The 20,411-nt window shown below is 30.8% G+C and overlaps 1 protein-coding gene and 2 long non-coding RNA genes across 4 annotated transcripts; all 3 read left to right on the forward strand.

Annotated features, from left to right (window-relative positions):
• Window positions 1-7,610: 7,610 nt before the first annotated feature.
• LOC108475474 (transcription factor MYB73-like) lies at window positions 7,611-8,770 on the forward strand. Its single transcript, XM_017777442.2, has one exon. It carries the CDS (start codon window positions 7,745-7,747, stop codon window positions 8,453-8,455), a length of 711 nt encoding a protein of 236 aa, XP_017632931.1. The 5' UTR covers window positions 7,611-7,744; the 3' UTR covers window positions 8,456-8,770.
• Window positions 8,771-10,454: 1,684 nt separating this feature from the next.
• On the forward strand, window positions 10,455-15,166 carry LOC108474713 (uncharacterized). 2 transcript variants are annotated; one of them, XR_001869925.2, is made up of 4 exons: window positions 10,455-10,821; window positions 11,012-11,268; window positions 11,358-11,439; window positions 15,130-15,166. It is a non-coding gene; the product is annotated as an uncharacterized LOC108474713 (long non-coding RNA). The 2 variants fall into 2 exon arrangements; XR_001869924.2 differs by having other exon boundaries at window positions 10,470-11,268.
• A 3,709-nt stretch (window positions 15,167-18,875) lies between these two features.
• LOC128290330 (uncharacterized) lies at window positions 18,876-19,854 on the forward strand. The gene is made up of 2 exons (XR_008280076.1): window positions 18,876-18,966; window positions 19,663-19,854. It is a non-coding gene; the product is annotated as an uncharacterized LOC128290330 (long non-coding RNA).
• The last annotated feature ends 557 nt before the right edge of the window (window positions 19,855-20,411 follow it).

Below are 20,411 nucleotides of genomic sequence, written 5' to 3' on the forward strand. Positions count from 1 at the left end.
TAATAATAATATGTGGGCTGGGCTTAAAATAGACCTTTAATTATTTTGGGCTATTTGATGGATTGTATAGACTGAAAACATAAATAGCCCATAAAAATTTTAAGGTTTAGAAAATTAGAGTTAATTGCACCAAACATCCCCAAATTATGACCCTCATTTCAAATAAATCCGAAAACTCTAAAACATTCTAATTACATCCCTAAACTATCGATATATTAATAAGGTCCTTCCGTTAATAAGATAATTAATTTAGCTATTAAATGAGATGTCGGGTCTTATGTGGCATAATTTAAAATGAAAACTTTAAAGAAAAAAATAAAGATTGTAAAAACTAGTTGTTGTAAAAAATTTAATTTTGAAGTCCTCGAAGCTTTTATAGAAACTATCATCCATTCTCTCTTTCTTTTCGGTTTTATGTTCTTAGTTTTAAATTTTAAGAGTTATGCCACAATACTTTACTTTTCTTTAAAATTTTCATTTTAAATTATGGCATATGAAATTTTACGTGCCATTTCATGACTAAATTAGTAGATGCAATAATGGAAAGATTTGGCTGATATAACACAATAGTTTAGGGATGCAATTAGAATATTTTGAAATTTGGGACCAATTTAGAACGAGGGTCATAATTTGAGGATATCTCATGCAGTTGGTCCTTATATAGTATATACTATGCCCATGTTTTCAATTTAGTCCCTCATTCTTGTTTTTTTTTAAAGTAAACAAAATTTCATTAAGCAAAAGCCGACATAGGTTTACCCCATACACCCATCCTAGATTTCTCATCCCCGTGATGCATTAAAGAATTAGAATTAATAGCAATCTATTCAATGTGATTTGCATGTAATAAATTTTGTATAATAAAATACAGCAATATAAGAGGAAAAAAAATCCTACCTCCATTAAGTACATGTTTTTCCATCAATTCTCCCCAATATTATCTAGTTTTAGATACTAGAAGAATTTCTTTTGTTTATTTATTTATTTTTCAATTTAAATTGTAAAAGAAAATATTTATTTTTTACTATTTTAGATACTAAACAAGGCATGGCCGATTGAGTCTTAGCTCGGTTGACAATAGCATTGTTGTTAGTGTAGTAGGACATGGATTCGAGCATACTGAAACGGGTTTATCCTCTCATTTAAAAGTTAGAATGAGTTATAGGTAGTTATAAATATTGCATCAATTTAGAAACTTTCAGATACTTTCGCAATTGAATTAGATTTTTAAAAAAAAAATTAAACAAGGCATGCCAATGAAACATCGGTATCGTTAGTAAATATTAAGATTTGAATATTTAAATTCGAGTTCTACCATGTAAAATTATGGATTTGTGGGACTCCAGTTCTTTTTTTTTTTTGTATACACTGTCCATGAATTTTGTTCTGTTCTTATGTGACTTAGTTTGATTGTAAAAGTATTGAATTATTCAAGCTTGAATTATTTCAGGTTTTGGTTATTAAGATTTGCCATTCAAAAAATTTTCATATAAGGTCATATTAAATTCAAGTCATGTCAAAGTTCAATCACATTTTAAATTTGAATCATTTAATTTTTATTATTTTTTATAATCAAATAAAATGAAATGAAATTTTAATCCCATAAATTATGAAAATTTTGATAATCCCCACTATACTTGGCCACAGACACATTAATAAAATAAACAAAGCTGAATCCTCAAGCATATCGATGAACGTTCCCTTTTGAGTTTAATTAATATAAATAACATGTGCAGTACCTAGGAAAAGCAATTTTAATTTATATATGGACCGTTTTAATTTAATTATTCAACCAATCTTACAAAGCATATATTATATACTCAACTAACCATAATAGGAAGCATCCTGGATCCTTCTTCATCACGTGTGCTAAATATCCTTTCTATTCTTATTTATTTCTCCCATATTCTTTATCATAAACCAAAATCCAACAAATTTAAAATATTAAAATGTTTATTCCTTATTATAACAATTCATATATTTTCGTTTTTAATAAATATGTTTTCAAATAAAAATTTTAAAAAATAAAACGGTATCAATCGAAGAGCAAAGAGAGAATTTTTAAAACTCGAGCCAGCAAGTTCACCATCCTAATTAAGATTTATAATAGACAAGAGTTCATGAATTGTAGCACTTACAGAACCAAAATCCCATTCTGGAAGGTAAGCATATAATAAGGCAACTCAATAGACGGGAGAAGAAATGCATTAGTTACTGGTAAACAATCCGATTCTAAGATCACATTATCAAATCGAACCAAGAGAAAATTAAGTTGCAAACGAATCGAAATATATATCTAAATATAAATTAGAATAAATTCAAATAATGCTTATATGTTATGGGATTTAAACCATAATAAAAATCTCTTAGAAACTGAAAATATAAATAATCATAATCTGGTCCAACATATAAATAATCTTTATATGTCTATTTAACAATTCACAGAGATTAATTCTTTTATAGTTTGTAGCTGCCCTCCATGTAAAACCATAACCAACAGCGTCTGACTGAGGGGTTGGTAGTGGTCTTGTCCCCCTCATGAAGAATTGTCTATTAATCCATTTATTTTTAAAAAAATTACAAATTAGTATAATGATAAAATTATACTTTAAACTCAAAATTTTTTATTATTTTTTACCCAAAACAAATTTCTAGGTATCCAAAATTCCAACCCTAATTTTGTCCTTGATTATATATGTAGTGTAAACTATCAAAATAGTCATTTTTGTTTCCTTCAAGTTATATTTTAGTCATTTATGTTTGAAATGTTATGTTTTAGTCACATACATTAGCGTGTTGTAACATTTTACTCACTGAGCTGTTAATTGTTGTTAACGGTGTAACAGTAAACTAACGTGGCCCGTTAAATCATCATTTCAAAAAAAAACATTTGGCTAAATCATACAATTAGTCCCAATATTTTTTTCATTTTGAGCATGTTTTTATTTTATGTTCTTTTAACTTTCTTTTTTTTCCTTTATTTTTCATTCTCTTCTGCTTCTCCATCTCTTTTAACGTAAAAGAAAAAAAATGCTCAAAATAAAAAAGATATAAGGACTAATTGTATAATTTAACTTAAAATTTTCGTTTAAAATGATGATTTAATATGTCACATCAACTTATCATTACACTGTTAATAACAATTAACACTCAGTGGCTAAAATATTACAACACGAAAATATAAGTAACTAAAATGTAACATAAAAAAAATAAAAATGACTATTTTAATAATTTATCCTGTATATATATTAAGATTTTAGACAAGTGATGTAAAGGTTTATATATAGGCTAATTATGGTGGGATGTGTCAGTGTAATTCTCATATACATGTGGCGTAAAATGGAGTCACATGTGCAGTGGCTATGGAGAAAAGCAATATCATCATTTAATTAATTAAAAAAACATTGTAAGTTGGCATAGGAAACATCCTCGATTATTCTCTATCTTGATTATGTTGTCTTTGAGAATCTAGATGTTTGATTATGACTGTTAATTGTTCAATATAAGATATTGTTTTTTAATATCTCTACTTGTTGGTAGTAGTGGTGCTTTTCAATTTCATCATTTCTTTTTTTATTTTCATATTCCTCACCCGCATTTTATTTTCTCCCCGATTTTTTTTTTTTAGTGACAGTACAATGTTTTTAGCGACACTTTTACCGACAATTGAATTCTATAGGGAAAAAAGAGACGCTCGTTTACCCTTTTTGTTTCCTTTGAGTCAGAATGTTAACTATCCTCATTCTAGGGTCGAAGCCAACAACTCATTATTTGGAAAGGGGGGAAACAGAATTTTAGAAGTTTGAGAGTTAAAGTTTAAACTTTTGTTTAAAAGGGACTAAAAGGTTTATTAAACCTGTCACCCTCTGGCTACACTTGAACTTCAAATCATTTTAATTACATCTGTAAACTATCGATATTATATCAATTAGGTCATTCCGTCACTAAAATTATTAATTTAACTGTTAAATGAATATTGTATAAATTTTAGTTTTGATGTTTTTACAGATTTTGCAAAAGCTTTTGAGTTGCTCTCTTTTATTTTAAGTTTTAATTTATTTTTTGCTTTTTCTTTTAAGGTAACTTTTTTCTTTAAATTGAATATGAGTATAGTAGCTTTGGAGACATTTATAACTCTATTATCAATATAAATTTTTTTGAATAGTGAATTGAGTCAAATCAGATTGAACCAAAGTTAAAAAAATTAAACCCAAGTTAAACCCAAAACAAATGATAAGAATCGAGTGAATGATAAGCACCGTCATCTGTCCATCACAACTTGTGAAGACAACAAATATACCTACAAAATAAATCTGCAAACTGAAAAGAGAGAAAACATGTGTAGTGAATGAGAAACAGAAAGAAATAAATGGTTGATGAGAGAGGAAAAAAGCAGGCGATAACCAGCTCGGAGGTTAGCATCGCTGCCAAGCAAAAAAATAAATAAAAATCGAGCTAATTGACCCAAATTTTAAAAAAATAAACCCAAATTTAACTCAAAACGAACTGAATCGAGTGAATTACCCGACTCATGAACACGTCTAACCCATTCTCATGATTTGTTTTTATGTTATTATTTATGGTTTCTTTCACTTGCACACAACTATATTATTACTTGCAATATAACAAAATTGAAAGCAATTACTACCATGTTTATTTACATTTCATTTTAATCCATATCTATCAACAATATTCAAGATTTAGGGTTAGTTTAGAAGTTTTCAAATTGGATTGTACAAATTCCAAACATGGTATTAATTTTTAAGAAGATAACTTAAATTCAACAAATCAATTTTCATTTGTTAAAGTGATTAACATAAATGAATTGGTTTTTTTTTAGGTAAAGTCTAAGAGAGTTTAAAAGTCTTAGGAGAGTTTAATTACGTGAGGTTTACATTACATAAAATTTTCAACCTTGTTTGTACAAATTTGACTCCTATAAATATACCTAATTATTCACGATTCTGATTACTTTCGGATTATTTTAGTTGTTTTATCCTTTAATGTTGAGCCTATTTAAAAGGTCTTTGTAATCCTGATTTATACATGCCAATCAATAAAAACTTTTCTTTGAGGGCGATAAGATATAGTCGCAGATGGGCTTTAGTAAGAGTTTTCGTGATAACTATGGAAAAAAAATTTGTATTCCTTTTGAAAGAACTCTATGAGAGTTTGGGAATTTTATTCGAGGTTTTGAATAAAGTGACAAAAAAAATACCTCATGAATAAATTAATTATACTTATTTATCATAAATAATATTTTATTTTTGAAAAAATTAAAGAAAAACAAAATTTAAACCATCTTATTTATCTAAAAAAATATAATTCTTTAGTCAATTGTGTTCTAATTGGATTGACAAATGTTATTATCAAAATAGTGAATTCGAGCATATAATATCTTACAATTTAATTACTCTAAGGTTTAAAGGAGTTTTAGAGTAATTTAAGAAATGAATAAAATATTTTTAATCTTTTAAAAATACAAATAAAAGGGTAACCCAATTATGCTTGCGTCTTTATTTTGGTTATCCAACTTTAAAAATTTTTAATTCAAGCAGTCGTTATTGTTTTGGTCACCCATTGTTAAATTGGTAATGAAAATAATAATGTGGTCTTTTTTTAATTGATATAATAACATATTTAGTTCTTAATACTTACATATTCTATCAAATTGATCCTAATTTTGAATAATTCATAAATTTATTCATTCATATTTACGAATTCTATCAATTTAATCCTCAAAGTTATTTTACCCTCAACCATAATCCCATCACATTTCCTCCCAGCCAGCTGTGCCTCCATGTCTGTCCTAATTCCCAAAATCAAAATGTAAAGTTACATAGGTATGTAGACCCCGAGATGTTAGTTCTTGCATTATTTCGGTTGTATCAACTTGTAATTAGAAATATTTTGATTTGGGTAAGGTTTTCTATTGTTATCATTATATCATCTTTGAAAATTTTCATTATTATTATTATTATTATTATTATTATTATTATTATTATTATTTTCGGCCAGAACAATAAATTCATAAATTGAATGAAAAACATAAAACATCACAGCATTAGCAAAGAAAAAAAAAGTCTAACAAAGATAAAAGAGCAGACAAAAATTCAACTCAATCTAAGTTAGGCTGAATTCAACATTATGCAACCTTATGCAACATTATTTAGTAAGTTAGATTAACAAAAAATTTGTATACCCAAAACTTAATTTGAGCTCAAGCTCAAGAATGGGTATCTAGTAATCAAGCCAAATCAAACGAGCTCAAGCAATTGATTATATCTCAATGATTAAATTGATAGAATTTATAAATGTGAAGGGTTAAATTTATTGAGTTATTAAGAATTAGAACCAAATTAATAGACTATGTAAGCACTAAGGACTAAATGTGTTATTATACGAGTATGAAAAAGGCCCCACCATTATTTCTATTTTCAATTTAGCGATGGTGACCAAAACATGAAGGAATACAATCCTTATTGCCTAAATTGAAAATTTTTAAAGCTAGGTGAATAAAATAGTTTACCCTAAATAAAAAGGTTAAACTACGATATTGATCCTCCATTATGCTTAGTCTTAAAATGTTGATATAATTTGTTTGTATGTGCTGAAAAGGGTTTTTTTTTTAATTTGATGTCAGCAATTTGACAGAATTTGACAGAAGTATTTAATAAAAAATAAAAGGGTTATTTTTATTATAAAATAAGAGATTAAATTATATCAAATTAATATATATTAATAGATTATTGAAAAGTGTGAGATTTTTAATATATATTTTTAATATTGAAATTTTAATCCTTACTTAACCATTATATCAATTAACTACAATATCGTAATTATTTTTAGTATTTTGTGATAATAATTAGTTGATATAGTATTACATAATAATACGATATAAGATTTTAGAAATAATAAAATTTAATAAATTTTATTAAATTAGGATTAAAAGGTAAAAATAAAAGAATTAAATCTATAAAATTTTAATATTACGAGCATCGAACTGTTGGGATAAAATTTGGTGATTTAGGTAAGGAGGGTCGGTGATGAACCCCTCGTGTCGGTGGCTTGAATGCCGTTGCTGTCTTCTCCGATGGCAGGTTTACAGGCTGGAATTTTAGAAAGCTGTCAATCAATTTTCCCAGGCTTACTTTGGCTGTTTTTGTCCACATCAGCAATATTTTTTGCTTTTGCACAGCACCCAAAAACATAACAAAACGACAAAATTTAATTTGTGAATTAAAAAAAATCAAAATAAAAAATTAAAGTCCCACGTAATGGTTTCCAGCCTGGCTGAGTCAAACTTATCCTCTTCCAAAATTTCTCCTCAATTTCTCGCGATTTTCTCACTCCTTCATTCTTTCCATTTCAGTAACTTCCATAACTGTACGAGTCAAATCAGGAAACTACCGTGTTGAAATTACTAAACTAACCCCACAAGGACATATTGGGGATTATTCAAATTTCAATGTGGCTTACGTGGCTACCTTGAAGGCTATCCAGCTGTATGTGTATTCAACCGGTTACCGGTTAATACCGGTTCACCTTAACGCTTATTACCTGTATTTGTTAACCGGCTCTATCAGTTAACCTAACGCATCGCCCTTTATAAACCCTTCTTGTTCCTCTTTTGCCTCTCACGAATGCAATTCGAGAGCTTCTTCGACATTTTTTTTTCCTTCACCGCCATTGATAAACAAACTGAGATCTCTGTTTATATTTTGAAACTGTTAGTAACAAAGCAATGGATCAAGATATTGATCGTGTGAAGGGACCTTGGGGACCCGAGGAGGATGAGTCATTGCGTAAGCTGGTTCAGCTCCATGGTCCGAGAAACTGGTCGTTGATATCGAGGTCAATCCCCGGCCGATCGGGGAAATCATGCAGGCTGCGGTGGTGCAACCAGTTGTCTCCTGAAGTCGCGCACCGTCCTTTCACGGCGGAGGAAGATGATCTCATCATCAAAGCCCACGCTAAGTTCGGCAACAAGTGGGCCACCATAGCGAGACTCCTTAACGGTCGTACGGACAACGCGGTTAAGAACCATTGGAACTCGACGTTGAAACGAAGACGATCGGCTGAAGATGGCGATTCGGTTCAGGAATCGGAGAGACGGTCCAGCAAGTTTCCGAGATCCGGAAGTATCAGCAACCCGGGAAGTCCTTCCGGCTCCGACGTCAGCGATTTGGGATTGAGCGTAGCCGAATCGACGCCGCACTCTCGCGTTTCGACCGCGCTTACGCTCGGACGTTCTTGGAGCGACGAGTTGGTCGAGTTGAACAACGATAACTCGTGTACGGATAAAGAGTCGGGCTCAGTAGCGGAAAAGCACGATAACGGGACGAAAACGGCGTCGTTGGGTACGGAACTATTGGCCGCAATGCAGGAGATGATTAGGAAAGAAGTGAGAAATTGCATGGCGGAGTTTGGTTTTCATAACCAATGCTGGGGTTAACGAGTGATTAATTTTAAATTAGGAAAACCATTAAAACATCAAATTAAAGAAAAAACAACTACAGAATCAAACCCAAATTCCTTGGTATTCAACAGTACAATAATTTTTGAGGGAATGTACAGTCACAGACGATAAACAAACAAAAAAAGGGGATTTAAATCAGTTTTGTCGTATTAATTATACAAAATTTTGTTGATTAAAAACTTGGGTTTTATTTTAATTTTCTCTGTTTGTTTTTGGTTTGTTTTTAGTGTAATTCTATATTTTGACAGCTAATATATATGTTTTCTTTGGTAATTATTGGATATAGGACAGTTGGGTTTTTGGTTGGGATATGTTGGAAAACAATTGACTTATGGTTGGCTGCATGCATATGGTCATATAAAACTGTAGTGAAATCTTGACCTACTGCCTACTTAATTATTTCGTCTTGGATTTTACTATCATTTAGGTAATTACGGTATTTGAATTTCCTTTTTTTTTTTCTTTTCTCCATGAAGCATTTCATAGTCAATCTTTGATGGAATTTCTATATGGTATGATATATATATTGTTGATATTTACAACCAGCAAGGGGAGAGGATCGAAGAGGTGTAAACTATATAGAGAGAAGGATTGTTTTGGATGCCCCTATTGATGAGATAAAGGTTTCTTGAAGTGTCATGTTATTGACTTTTCATATGAAAAGTAGTGATTTGATTTTGTAAAGTTGGTGTAGGTGATGGTTGTCTTATTGTTATTAAGGAATTTAAGGATTGGTTTTAAGTGTTGGCGACAGGGGGAGGTGTGAGTGATCTTTAGGTTTTACTTGATAGAGTATCAAGGAGTATTTAGGTTTTACTTGATAGAGTATTAAGAGTTTTAGTATTGGTGATAAGTGTTGGCGGCGGAGAGAGGTGTGAATAATCTTTAGGTTTTACTTGATAGAGTATCAATGAGTATTTAGGTTTTACTTGATAGAGTGTTAAGGAGTTTTAAGATTGGTGTTAAGTGTTGGTGACAGAGGGAGGTTCACATGATATTTAGGTTTCACTTGATAAAGTATTAAGGAGTTTTAGGATTGGTTTTAAGTGTTGGCGGCGGAGGGAGGTGTGAATGATCTTTAGGTTTTACTTGATAGAGTATCAAGGAGTATTTAGGTTTTACTTAATAGAGGTTTAAGGAGTTTTAGTATTGGTGTTAAGTGTTGGTGGCAGAGGGAGGTATGTATGATATTTAGGTTTTACTTGATAGAGTGTTAAAGGAGTTTTAGGATTGGTGTTAAAGTGTTGGCGGCAAAGGGAGGTTCACATGATATTTAGGTTTCACTTGATAAAGTATTAATGAGTTTTAGAACTGGTTTTAAGTGTTGGCGGTGGAGGAAAATGTGAATGATCTTTAGGTTTTACTTTATAAGAGTATTAATGAGTATTTAGTTTTTACTTGATAAAATGTTAAAGAGTTTTAGAATTGGTGTTAAGTGTTGGCGGCGGAGGAAGGTGTGTATGATATTTAGGTTTTACTTGATAGAGTGTTAATGAGTTTTAGGATTGGTATTAAGTGTTGGCGGTGGAGAGAGGTGTGTATGATATTTAGGTTTTACTTGATAGAATATTAAGGAGCTTTAGGATTGGTGTTAAGTGTTGGCGGCGGATAGAGGTGTGCATGATATTTAAGTTTTACTTGATAGAGTTCTAAGGAGTTTTAGGATTGGTGTTAAGTGTTGGCGGCAAAGGAAGGTGTGTATGATAATTAGGTTTTACTTGATAGAGTAAAAAGATTAAAAAATAATAAAGGGACAAAAAGAAAATTAAAAAGTATAAATTTTCTTTTGAAAATTAATCTCATTATACGTTTCTTATTATTTTTACTCTTTTTGATACAATATTTAGAATTATCAATAACCCCTGAGCTTCAGCACATTTGAACCCACGTCTTCCTGCACTAATAACAATATCAATACAAATCGAGCTAAAACTCAATAGGTGAAAAATGTAATTTTTTTTAAAAGCAACATTAGACTAGATAGAAAAAAAAGAATAAAAAATACAAAACAAGTTCAAAGCCCAAAAACAAATGAGAAACATACCCAAAGAAAATAAAACAACAAAACAAAAACAAACCCAACCACAAACTTCAAAAAGAAAAAAGAATATGAAAAGTCATTCTTTATCTTAGCACCTAGACTTCATCAAATCACTATTAAATTCCCATTAAATACACCTACCAGATACCCAAGAAATAGCAGTTTCCAAAACAAAAAATCAAAACCTTGGTCTACTATTCTTTGTTTTCCAAAAACCTTTCCCTCTCCAACCTCAATTTGGGGTCCGTTGTCTTCTCCTCTCTTCCGCCCTGCGCACGAAATCCGGGACTCTACCACTCAAGTAAATATCTTCCCCCATTATCAAGCTTTCTTTAACCAAATGATGAGCAAGAGAATTTGCCGATATTGAAATGTGCCTAAAAATAATATGTTTAAAGTTCTTTTTATATTGTTGAATGTTTTTAGTAATGGATCCTATCTCCAATTTATCCTCACTATTTGAGTTGGCTTTCTTTTTTGTTGTCAATGAGCCCTTTTCGATTATCGCACACTCTATCCTCATGGGAATACCTAGTTGCAACGCCTGAACACACGCCTGTGTTTTAGCAGCAAACGAAGAAGAGATTGCTTTATGACCCATGACCATGGAAACTAATATTTCCCCCAGTGGGTTCCTCACCACCACTCCGACCCAGATCTTGCATGCTGAGGGTCATAGGCCCCATCAAAGTTAATTTTAAAGAATAGTTCATAAGGGGGTTCCCACATATCAAAATCTCTCGTTTGGGTAAGCTTTTCCTTTTCAAGTTCTTTAACATAACTTATGGTCCAATCCGAGATCTCCTTACCAGACACAATTTTCCTTTCATGTACAAGGCAATTCCGGCTTGTCTAGAGTGTCCAAAGCCCACAATAGAAGATTCTACATTGCTCAGTGGTAGCAATCTGAAACACTCAGGTAACCCAATCCAAGAAACTGTTATCCGAATTATTCAGCATCCATGAGAAATTAAGACTAACCTAAGTCTCCATTAATATAAGGTAGTCACGAAACACAAGGATAGAATCCTTTATACTGCAGCATCGTGGGCACAAAGTATTCACTGCAATTTTTCTGTAATTTAGATTAACTAAAGTAGGAATAAAATTCCAATGAAAATCTCCAAATCATAGTTTTAATTTTCGAAGGTTTTTGTAAATTTCATAGATTTTTGTAGAAATGTATAGAATCAGGATGTGATGTATTGTCAGTAGGAAGTAGGGAATCATTTTGTAATAGTCTATAGGCGTTTCTCTTAGTAAAATCACCAGTCATTTCGCCGCATCAAACTTGTAGATCTTCAGAGATTATCCTCACCAATAGAATCTGTATAATAGTATTTGCGACATCCACATGAAAGGTATTAAAAATTAACTCTTCTTTCCATTTTCTAGTGCTAGAATAAATTAAATTAGACACAAATTCAACACCATCATTAGTGATTATAACATCTTCTCTGATGGAGATTCTTTCTCCCGAACCCACCCTCCAGTCTAGCCCCTTTTGAACTAGTCCTCTTGCCATTCACTCGCTTTTCCAGGTATATGAAGGTAGACTCCCTAACTTTTCATTTAAGAAATCTGTTAATTAAAGGTATTTCACTTTTAAAACTCGGCCTAGAAGAGAATTAGGATAATTAATAAGGTGTCAACTTTGTTTGGTTAACAATGCGATATTAAATTTTGCAAATTTTCAAAAACCCATTCCCCCATTTTTCTTGAGTTCACAAAGGGAATCCCAATTGCACTAATGAATACCGTTCCTGTCATGACCTTTCAGCCACCAAAATTTGGCCATAACGCTATCTAACTCATCACATAAAGACTTAGGTAATAGAAAACACGTCATTGAATAAGTAGGGATGGATTGAAGAGCGACTTTAATGAATACCTCTTTACCCCCTTAAGATAAACCCTAATGCTCCAACTTTCAATTCACTTCTTAAATTTATCCTTAAGAATTTGGAAAGATTGCTTTTTATTTCTCCTCACCAAATTAGGCAAACCAAGGTATCTTTCTGTATTATTTGATACACGCACCCCCAAAATCCCTGATGCAAGATATCTATCGCCTTCAAAAGTATTTATACTGAAAACTACTGTTGATTTATCAAAATTAACACATTGACCCGAAAAACTTTCATATTCTTTCATGATAGTTTTCAAAGTATGAGCCCCTTCATTACTAGCTTCTCCAAAGAGGATACAATCATTTGCAAAAAGTAGATGAGAAATTTTTGGGCCGTTCCTATTAGCTTTAGCACCTCTAATCAGGCCATCTCACATCACTATCCTCATAAGGGCCAAAAGTCCTTTACTACAAATCAGAAACAAGAACGGGCTTAGGAGGTCCCCTTGTTTAAGTCCTCTAGTTAGCCTAAACACCTTGCCAGCATTCCTATTTATGATGACAAAATATGAGACAGATGGGATACATTTCATGACTAAAGAAACCCAAGCCAAATAAAAGCCCATATCTATCATCATCTCCTTAATAAACTTCTATTCAACCTTGTCGTAAGCCTTACTCATATCAAGTTTCACTGCCATAAAACATTTTTTTCCCTACTCTCTTTTGCTGAAAAGTTTGCATAAGTTCATAGTCAATTAGAACATTATCTAAAATCAATCTTCACGAAACAAAAGCACTTTGTGCTCCATCAATGCAGTTAGAAATTACTACTTTAAAACGATTCACTATCATTTTAGCTATCACTTTATAAAGCACATTACATAAATTAATAGGCCTAAAATTCTTGAGATTCGATGGATGTGGAACTTTTGGAATCAAAACAATATTCGTGACATTTAGAGATTCAAAATCCATACCTTCAATTAGAAACTTCAAACAAAAGGTCATAAATCTCTTCCAACAATATGCCAACATTTTTGGAAGAACAAGGCTGGAAAACTATCCTCCCTCTATGCTTTCGTAGATCCCATCTCTTTAATCTCTATCCAAACCTCTTCTTCAGTATAATTCGACGCGAGCTTCGCATAATCCTCAACACAATATCGCTCGATCCCGGAAAGTAGATGATTTAGATCACCAACACCGTTTGAGGAAAACAGCTTATGAAAAAAGGCCCGAGCCAATTTTGTAATGACCTAAAATTCACGGGCATCAGAAAAGTACATTAACGGGCCTCCGTCTTAGTAAATCGAGTTCGAAAATAATTACTAGAAATATTTATGAGTTTAGCTTAATTTAGAGTAATTAGTAAAAAGGACTAAATTGAATAAGGTGTAAAAGTCTAATTATAAATTAATAGGAAATAATAAGGGCCAAATAGGTAATTAAGCCTATTTGGAAAGATAAGGCGGCAAAAGGAGTAAAAATCTAAGATTTTACTTGGTAATAAAGTATGATTTTGACAAGTGGATGGCAAAAAAAATAATAATAATAATAAATAAATTATTATTATATATTATTAGTAACTAAAGTAAATAAAAGAAATAGAATAAAGAAAAGAAACAAAAAGAATAGAGAAAAGAGAACAGAAAGCATTCGAACAGGGGAAGGAAAGAAAAAAATAAAAGAAAGAAAAGGGGAAATAGGGTTTTTGAAGCTTGGAGTTTAATTAGTAAGTTCAATCAAGTCCTTTTCTCTTAATTTTGATGTTCTAAAAGTATTAAAACAAAGTTTTGATTGAATTAAGTTAGTATTTTAGAAGTTTTAGGTTTTAAACAAAGTTCATGTTGAGCAAAATGATGAAATAGGGGTTTAATTGAATGAAATTAAGTTAGAATAGAGATTGAAATGTAAAGTAAATTATAAGTTTTGTGTTTTAGGGACTAAATTGAGAAAAATTTGAAATTAGGAAAATATGTTGAAAATTTAATAGCTAAATTTGAGTTTGAATGAAATTTGAATAGAAATAAAGTGTGAATTGGTGTTGTAAATTGGGTTATTAACATTTTTCACAAAATAGTTTTGGGCAGTGGTAGTGTTCTGATTTTGAAAATTCACAAAAAAAAATGAATAAATTGAACTAGAGAATGAAAAAAATATGGAATTAAAGCTTATTGAGTCTAGTTTCTTATAGAAGAAACGGTTGTAAGCAACGGAATTGTAGATCATGAGATATTATAAGTTTTGTGAGACAAGGTCAGAATGAATTCGGGTTTCCCTATTCTAACTTTGAAAAATCATTAAAAATTGTATAAAAATAATTATGGGTTGGAATTTATATTTTTAAAATCTTTATTGAACCTATTTTCAATATAATTAAACGGGAACATCGTTCGAATCTTGTACAAGGAGATAATCAATTTTTAGTGAAGAATGGTCAGAACTGTTTGACAGCAGAACAGGGGAAACTTTAAAGAATAAAATATAGTTATTGGCTAAACCAAAAATTCTAAAAATTTTATGGTAATAAGATATATGAGTCTAGTTTCAGGTAAAATTATTGGATCTTAATTTGGAGTTTTATAGCTTAAGATATAAATTATTTAGTAACAATGACTCAAGTAGACAGCTTTGAATGAACATATAAGTAAATAGTGGAATTATATGTATAAAAATGGTTAAATTTGCATGTTTAGGCTTATGGATTAAATTTAATTGTGTTGTATTGATGATTATAAATTATTATTATTTTCGTAGTTAACAAAGAACCCAAGACATCGACGCACAAAGGAAAGGAGAAAGCTATCGAGGATTAAAACGAGAAATTCACGGTTTGTATTACTATAATTCAAATTACTTTTTATTATATGTTTATATATAAATTCTATATTTAATAAGTGAGTTATAAGATAAGTATTGATATTTGAGTCGAATGTGAAATTGTAATTGAGAAGTGATCTTGAATTGGAAATGAAAGTGAATTGAGGATTAAAATACCCTATTAACTAGTCGGGCTAAGTCGGATATAGTTGGCATGCCATAGGATCTGAAAGTGTACGGGATTTGCTGGCTTTACCGATTAGGCACTTTATGTGTCGTATTTCAGGCACCTCGTGTGTCGTATCAGGCACCTCGTGTGTCGTATACTGATCAGGTACTATGTACCGTTTTAGGCACAATGTGCCGTAATGGTGTGTTGGGTTGGAATCCGTGTATCCGTTAAAGTCCGGGTTTGTTAATAGGGTGAACATCTAAAATGAGAAATTTAAAATAAATTGATTGATTATATTATTGAAATATTGAAAGAAACGAAAAAGTTGAATAATGGATTGAAATTGAGATTGAAAATGAAAGGCATGAACTGAATGTTCATGTAGTGATTGAAATTGTTACATGTAATATGTGATGGAAATTGAAGAATAGTTAAAATTGTATTGTTATTATTAATTAATAAAAGTTTAAGAATGAATTGATATTTGTGAAATTAGATAGTTACATGTTTGGTAATTAAAATTCTTTATTGCTATTATAATTTGAATTATGGTAATACCACTGAGTATGGAATACTCAAATGCTTGATTGTTTCCGCATGCAGTTAATAGGAGTCTAGTATCCCGTCAAGATCCGAACGATCCCGACTCAAAGAAATTTTTGGTGATGTTTTCTTTCTTAATTGAAAGTGGCATGTACTAGGTGTGGTATAAGTTATATAGATATGCTTATAATGTTAGTTATAAGAAAGGTATACCATATTTTGTTATTAGTTTGATAAAATGGTAAATATTATATTATATAATTTGGTATTAAGTTGGAATGAAAAATGAGTGAAGTTATTAGTTAATTTGGATTAATATTATGAATGTTTAGTTATTAAATGACTATGTTAATGAATTTGTTGTGATTTAAATATATTTAGGTTTAAATTGTTTTGATTGTGCCATTGGTTTTGGATTAGTTGGTTTCCGGTTTGAATTTGCAGGGGGTTTTATGTAAAAATAAGAAGAAATGCTGTCGAAATTTTTTTGTAAAAAAAAAAATCCCGGAATACTCGAACAAGTCCAGTTCCATTTTACTTTTAATACTTGTGTTGGGCTTCGAAAGTCCATTATAGGGACATAATTCTTCAATTATACTATGAATGTTATAATAATTGTGAAATATCCATAAGTTGTCTGATATATCCGGTAATGCCTCGTAACCCTGTTTCGGCGACGGTTTGGGGTTAGGGGGTGTTACAAATTCCTCTTTCTCAATTTCATCATAAGTTCTACTCCCGTCCTCATATATCAAGCAGCCAAAATAATTACCATGCCTTCACTGATATGCATATTTATGAAAAAAAGCAGTATTTCTATCCCCTAATTTTAACCAGTTCACTCGAGCCCTCTGTTCCCAATAGACTTCATCTTTTTCAATAAGTATTATCATAACATTATCGCATCATTCCACATATCACTCATCAACATATTTCACTTCAATTACACACTTAATCATAATAATTCATTTTCTTTCAACTTTTACATCTTTTACAATTTAGCCATTTTTCTCATTTTTAATCTTTCTCCCACCTTTCTTCTTTTTCTCTTTAACAAACTGGAATTAAATCATCACTTTCTTTATCCTTGATCAACATCAATTTTATTTATTTATTTTTGATGTAGTATAAAAGCTAATAACCAAATATCATGTAAATTTTTATACATCTAATTAAACTTGATAATTAACTTATTTAAAGTAAGTAAAATTCTAGTTGTACTTACAACCAAAAGCTTGGAATCAAGCTTTCTTCTTCTTATTCTTCTACCCTTGACTACTCATTTGTCTTAGTCCTCTACTCGCTTCTTAGTTTCCTTCATTTTCTTTATTTCCATATCAAAACACACAATATTTACACATCACAACCATAATCAAATATTATAATCTATATTCTTTAACATGAATTTCATGAAAAAATTATCATTTCTTACCTCAATCACTTGTACTCAACACTAATTCTTATTTTTTCTCTTCTCAAAGACAACTATGGATACATTTCTTATGAAATTTAGATAGCTACTATGCTTCTCTATTGATTTCCACTTACTAATCACGAAAGAAATTGGAGAAACTAAGATTGATAGACTTAGAAATGATGGAAATAAATTTATTTGTAAGAAAAACAAAAGTTGGAATAATGGAAATTGGGTGTAACATCCTGTTTTTAATGAAATCGGAACAGTGGTTTCAGAACCACAAATTCGAAGTCAAAAGAAAATTTATTTTAATATTATTTTATGGTCTACAGTAGGATAGAAATATCGTATGAAAATTTCGTTAAGAAATTTTATCGTTTACATGTCTAATTTGATGAAAAGGACCAAATTACATATAGTGCAAAAGTTGAATTCTAGTAGCTAAAGATATCGAATAGCTATGAAATTTAAAATTTGAGGTCCCTATATGACAAATAGACTATTTAAAGGAGTTAATATATAAAGGTTGTAACGGCCCAAATTTCAGTGATATCGAAATAGTGATTTGAGATCACTAAATCCGACATGTGAGTTTAGTTATTAGTAAGTAAAAGTTAAGTGTGGTTTTAGAAATAATTTCGAATTAGTGAAATTATGAATTAAAAGAAATTTGTAGATTAAATAATATAAAAATGAGGTATCGAGACCTCGAATTCATAAAATGAGAGTTAGTATTAAAGTTTTGTTAAGAAATTTTAAGGTTTCGGTAGTGAATTGGGTAAAAAGGACTAAATTGAATTAAGTATAAAATTGTGAAATGTGATTAAATAGCTTTAGTAATAATTAAAAGAAGACTAAATAGGCAATTAAACACCTATTATTGGGCTGGACGGCAAGTGTGTGCTGGAAAAATAAAAATCAAGTGTGAACAAGGGGCAAAATTGGAATTGGGTAAATATTAAATTGTAAAATATGATATATTAGGTAAAAATCTAGAGTTTTCTTCAATTTTCTTCATCTTCTCTAGAAAAAACACCATTGAAGGGTTCTTTTAAGCTGGTCTCTCATATTTTATTACATGTAAGCTCAATTCTTGATTATTTCTTGTAATTTTTGTGATTTTGAGACTTTTACAACTGGGTCCTGATATCTAATTCATTAGTTTTTTGCTTTTATGAATATTTTAGAAAGTTACCATGAGTAAGTGCTGAAATTTTATGGTGATTTATCATGGAATTAAGGTTTTAATTTCATTATATGATGATTTTATGAAGAGATTTACATAGAAATTTATTTTAGGACCTAATTGTGAAAGTTGTTGGAATTAGAGTTTTGGGTTGAATCTTGGAATGTAAAAGGCTGTGAAGTAGTTTGTATGGTTTAGATAAAATGATATTTGAAAGGAATTAGTTTAATTTATGAATGAATTAAGTAGGGACTAAATTGTAAAAAATGAAAAGTTTGGGGTAATTGTGTAATTTTAAAAATTAAGGGCATGAATTGTGAAATAGAATGGAATTGAAATAGATGCTAATGGAGGAATGATTTTATAATTATAGATCAAGAAAACGAAGTGAATCGTGGAAAGGAGAAAATTCAAGAATAGTCCCTGAATTTCTACGACTTTTGCAAATTAGCCCAGGTAAGTTCATATGGCAAAGTTCGATGTTTGATATGAAAATCTTATGATTGTTAAAGTATTTTATTGTAGATGAATATTATCAAATTGTATTAACTAATGAATAACGTGTAACTAAAAGAACAAATTAGTTGGAACAATGGTTTGAGTACTTTCATTTTATGACCATAATAAGTTGACGGAAAAGATGTGATATGTGCTTCCGTATAAGACCATAGCTAGGCTATGGCATCGGTACAATGTGATTCATACTCCCGTATAAGACCATAGCTGGGTTATGGCATCAGTGTGATGTGAAAATGAGATTCCGTATAATACCATATCTGCGATATGACTTCGGTATGATATGGGATCCGTGTAAGACCATGGCAGGGCTATGGCTTCGGTGTGTGTTGTGCGACAATGTGAAAGTCCATAGTTTACTATGGCAATGTGACAATATGAAGCACTCAATTCCATTATTGTTCCCTAATTTGACAATGGGAATAAATAAGAAATGGGCCCAAAAGAATTAAGTTCGTGAATTGCATCATGAAAATTATTCAAATGAGTTTATTAATAAAGTTGTGATTTGCAGGATGAAATAGTTTAACTAATACATATATAATTGTGTACAGTGTTCGGTAAGATTTGTGTTATTATGCCTATGAACTTACTAAGCTTCTATAAGCTTACTTGTGTATGTGATTTGTTTTGTAGATTGACATATATACATACGGAGGATCGGATCTACACTAAGGGTCACACTATCCAGATTTACTCTGGTAGATTTTGTTAAACAAATTTTTTATTTATATGGCATGTATAGGATTTGATTTAGTAATGTAATTATATGAATAATTAAGTATGCAAACTATGTTGAATGTGATGTTTTGTGATTGGAAAATGAAATATACATGTTTTGGCTTGAAATAGTTGATTGGTTGGATTCTATTAGTGTATAATTGTATTTAGGTACAAGAAATGGATAAAAAGAATGTTATTTGATTAAAGTATACAAGTAAATGTTTTGGGCATGAATAGGGTGTGTGTTATAGGCCAATTTTGGGCCCATTTACATTAAACCCCATAAGCCCAATTACATTACAATACCCGGAGCCCAATAAGATAAACCCAATTACCCATTTACCCCTTTTAACTACCCAAACCCGAATGACCCATTTACACCCAAATCCCTTGACCCATTTACAACTATTACCCCTAACTCTAAACTAGCCCAACCGAAACCCTAGTCCCTAAATTCGACTGACTCAGCCACTTGCCTCTCCCCAATCTCCCAGGTTGTCTGCCACCAGCACCATCACACACTCCCACCGCACCTGCAAAGACAGAGGAAGGAAGCAAGCACGCAACATGAGTAAAAAATAATAGAAAAAGAACTTGTAAAGGCTATAAAAGCTGAAATGATATCAATGTACATGGGGGCTGTTTTGAGAAATAAAAATATC

This window comes from Gossypium arboreum, chromosome 3, assembly GCF_025698485.1.
Source record: "Gossypium arboreum isolate Shixiya-1 chromosome 3, ASM2569848v2, whole genome shotgun sequence".
Classification (NCBI taxonomy): Eukaryota; Viridiplantae; Streptophyta; class Magnoliopsida; order Malvales; family Malvaceae; genus Gossypium; species Gossypium arboreum.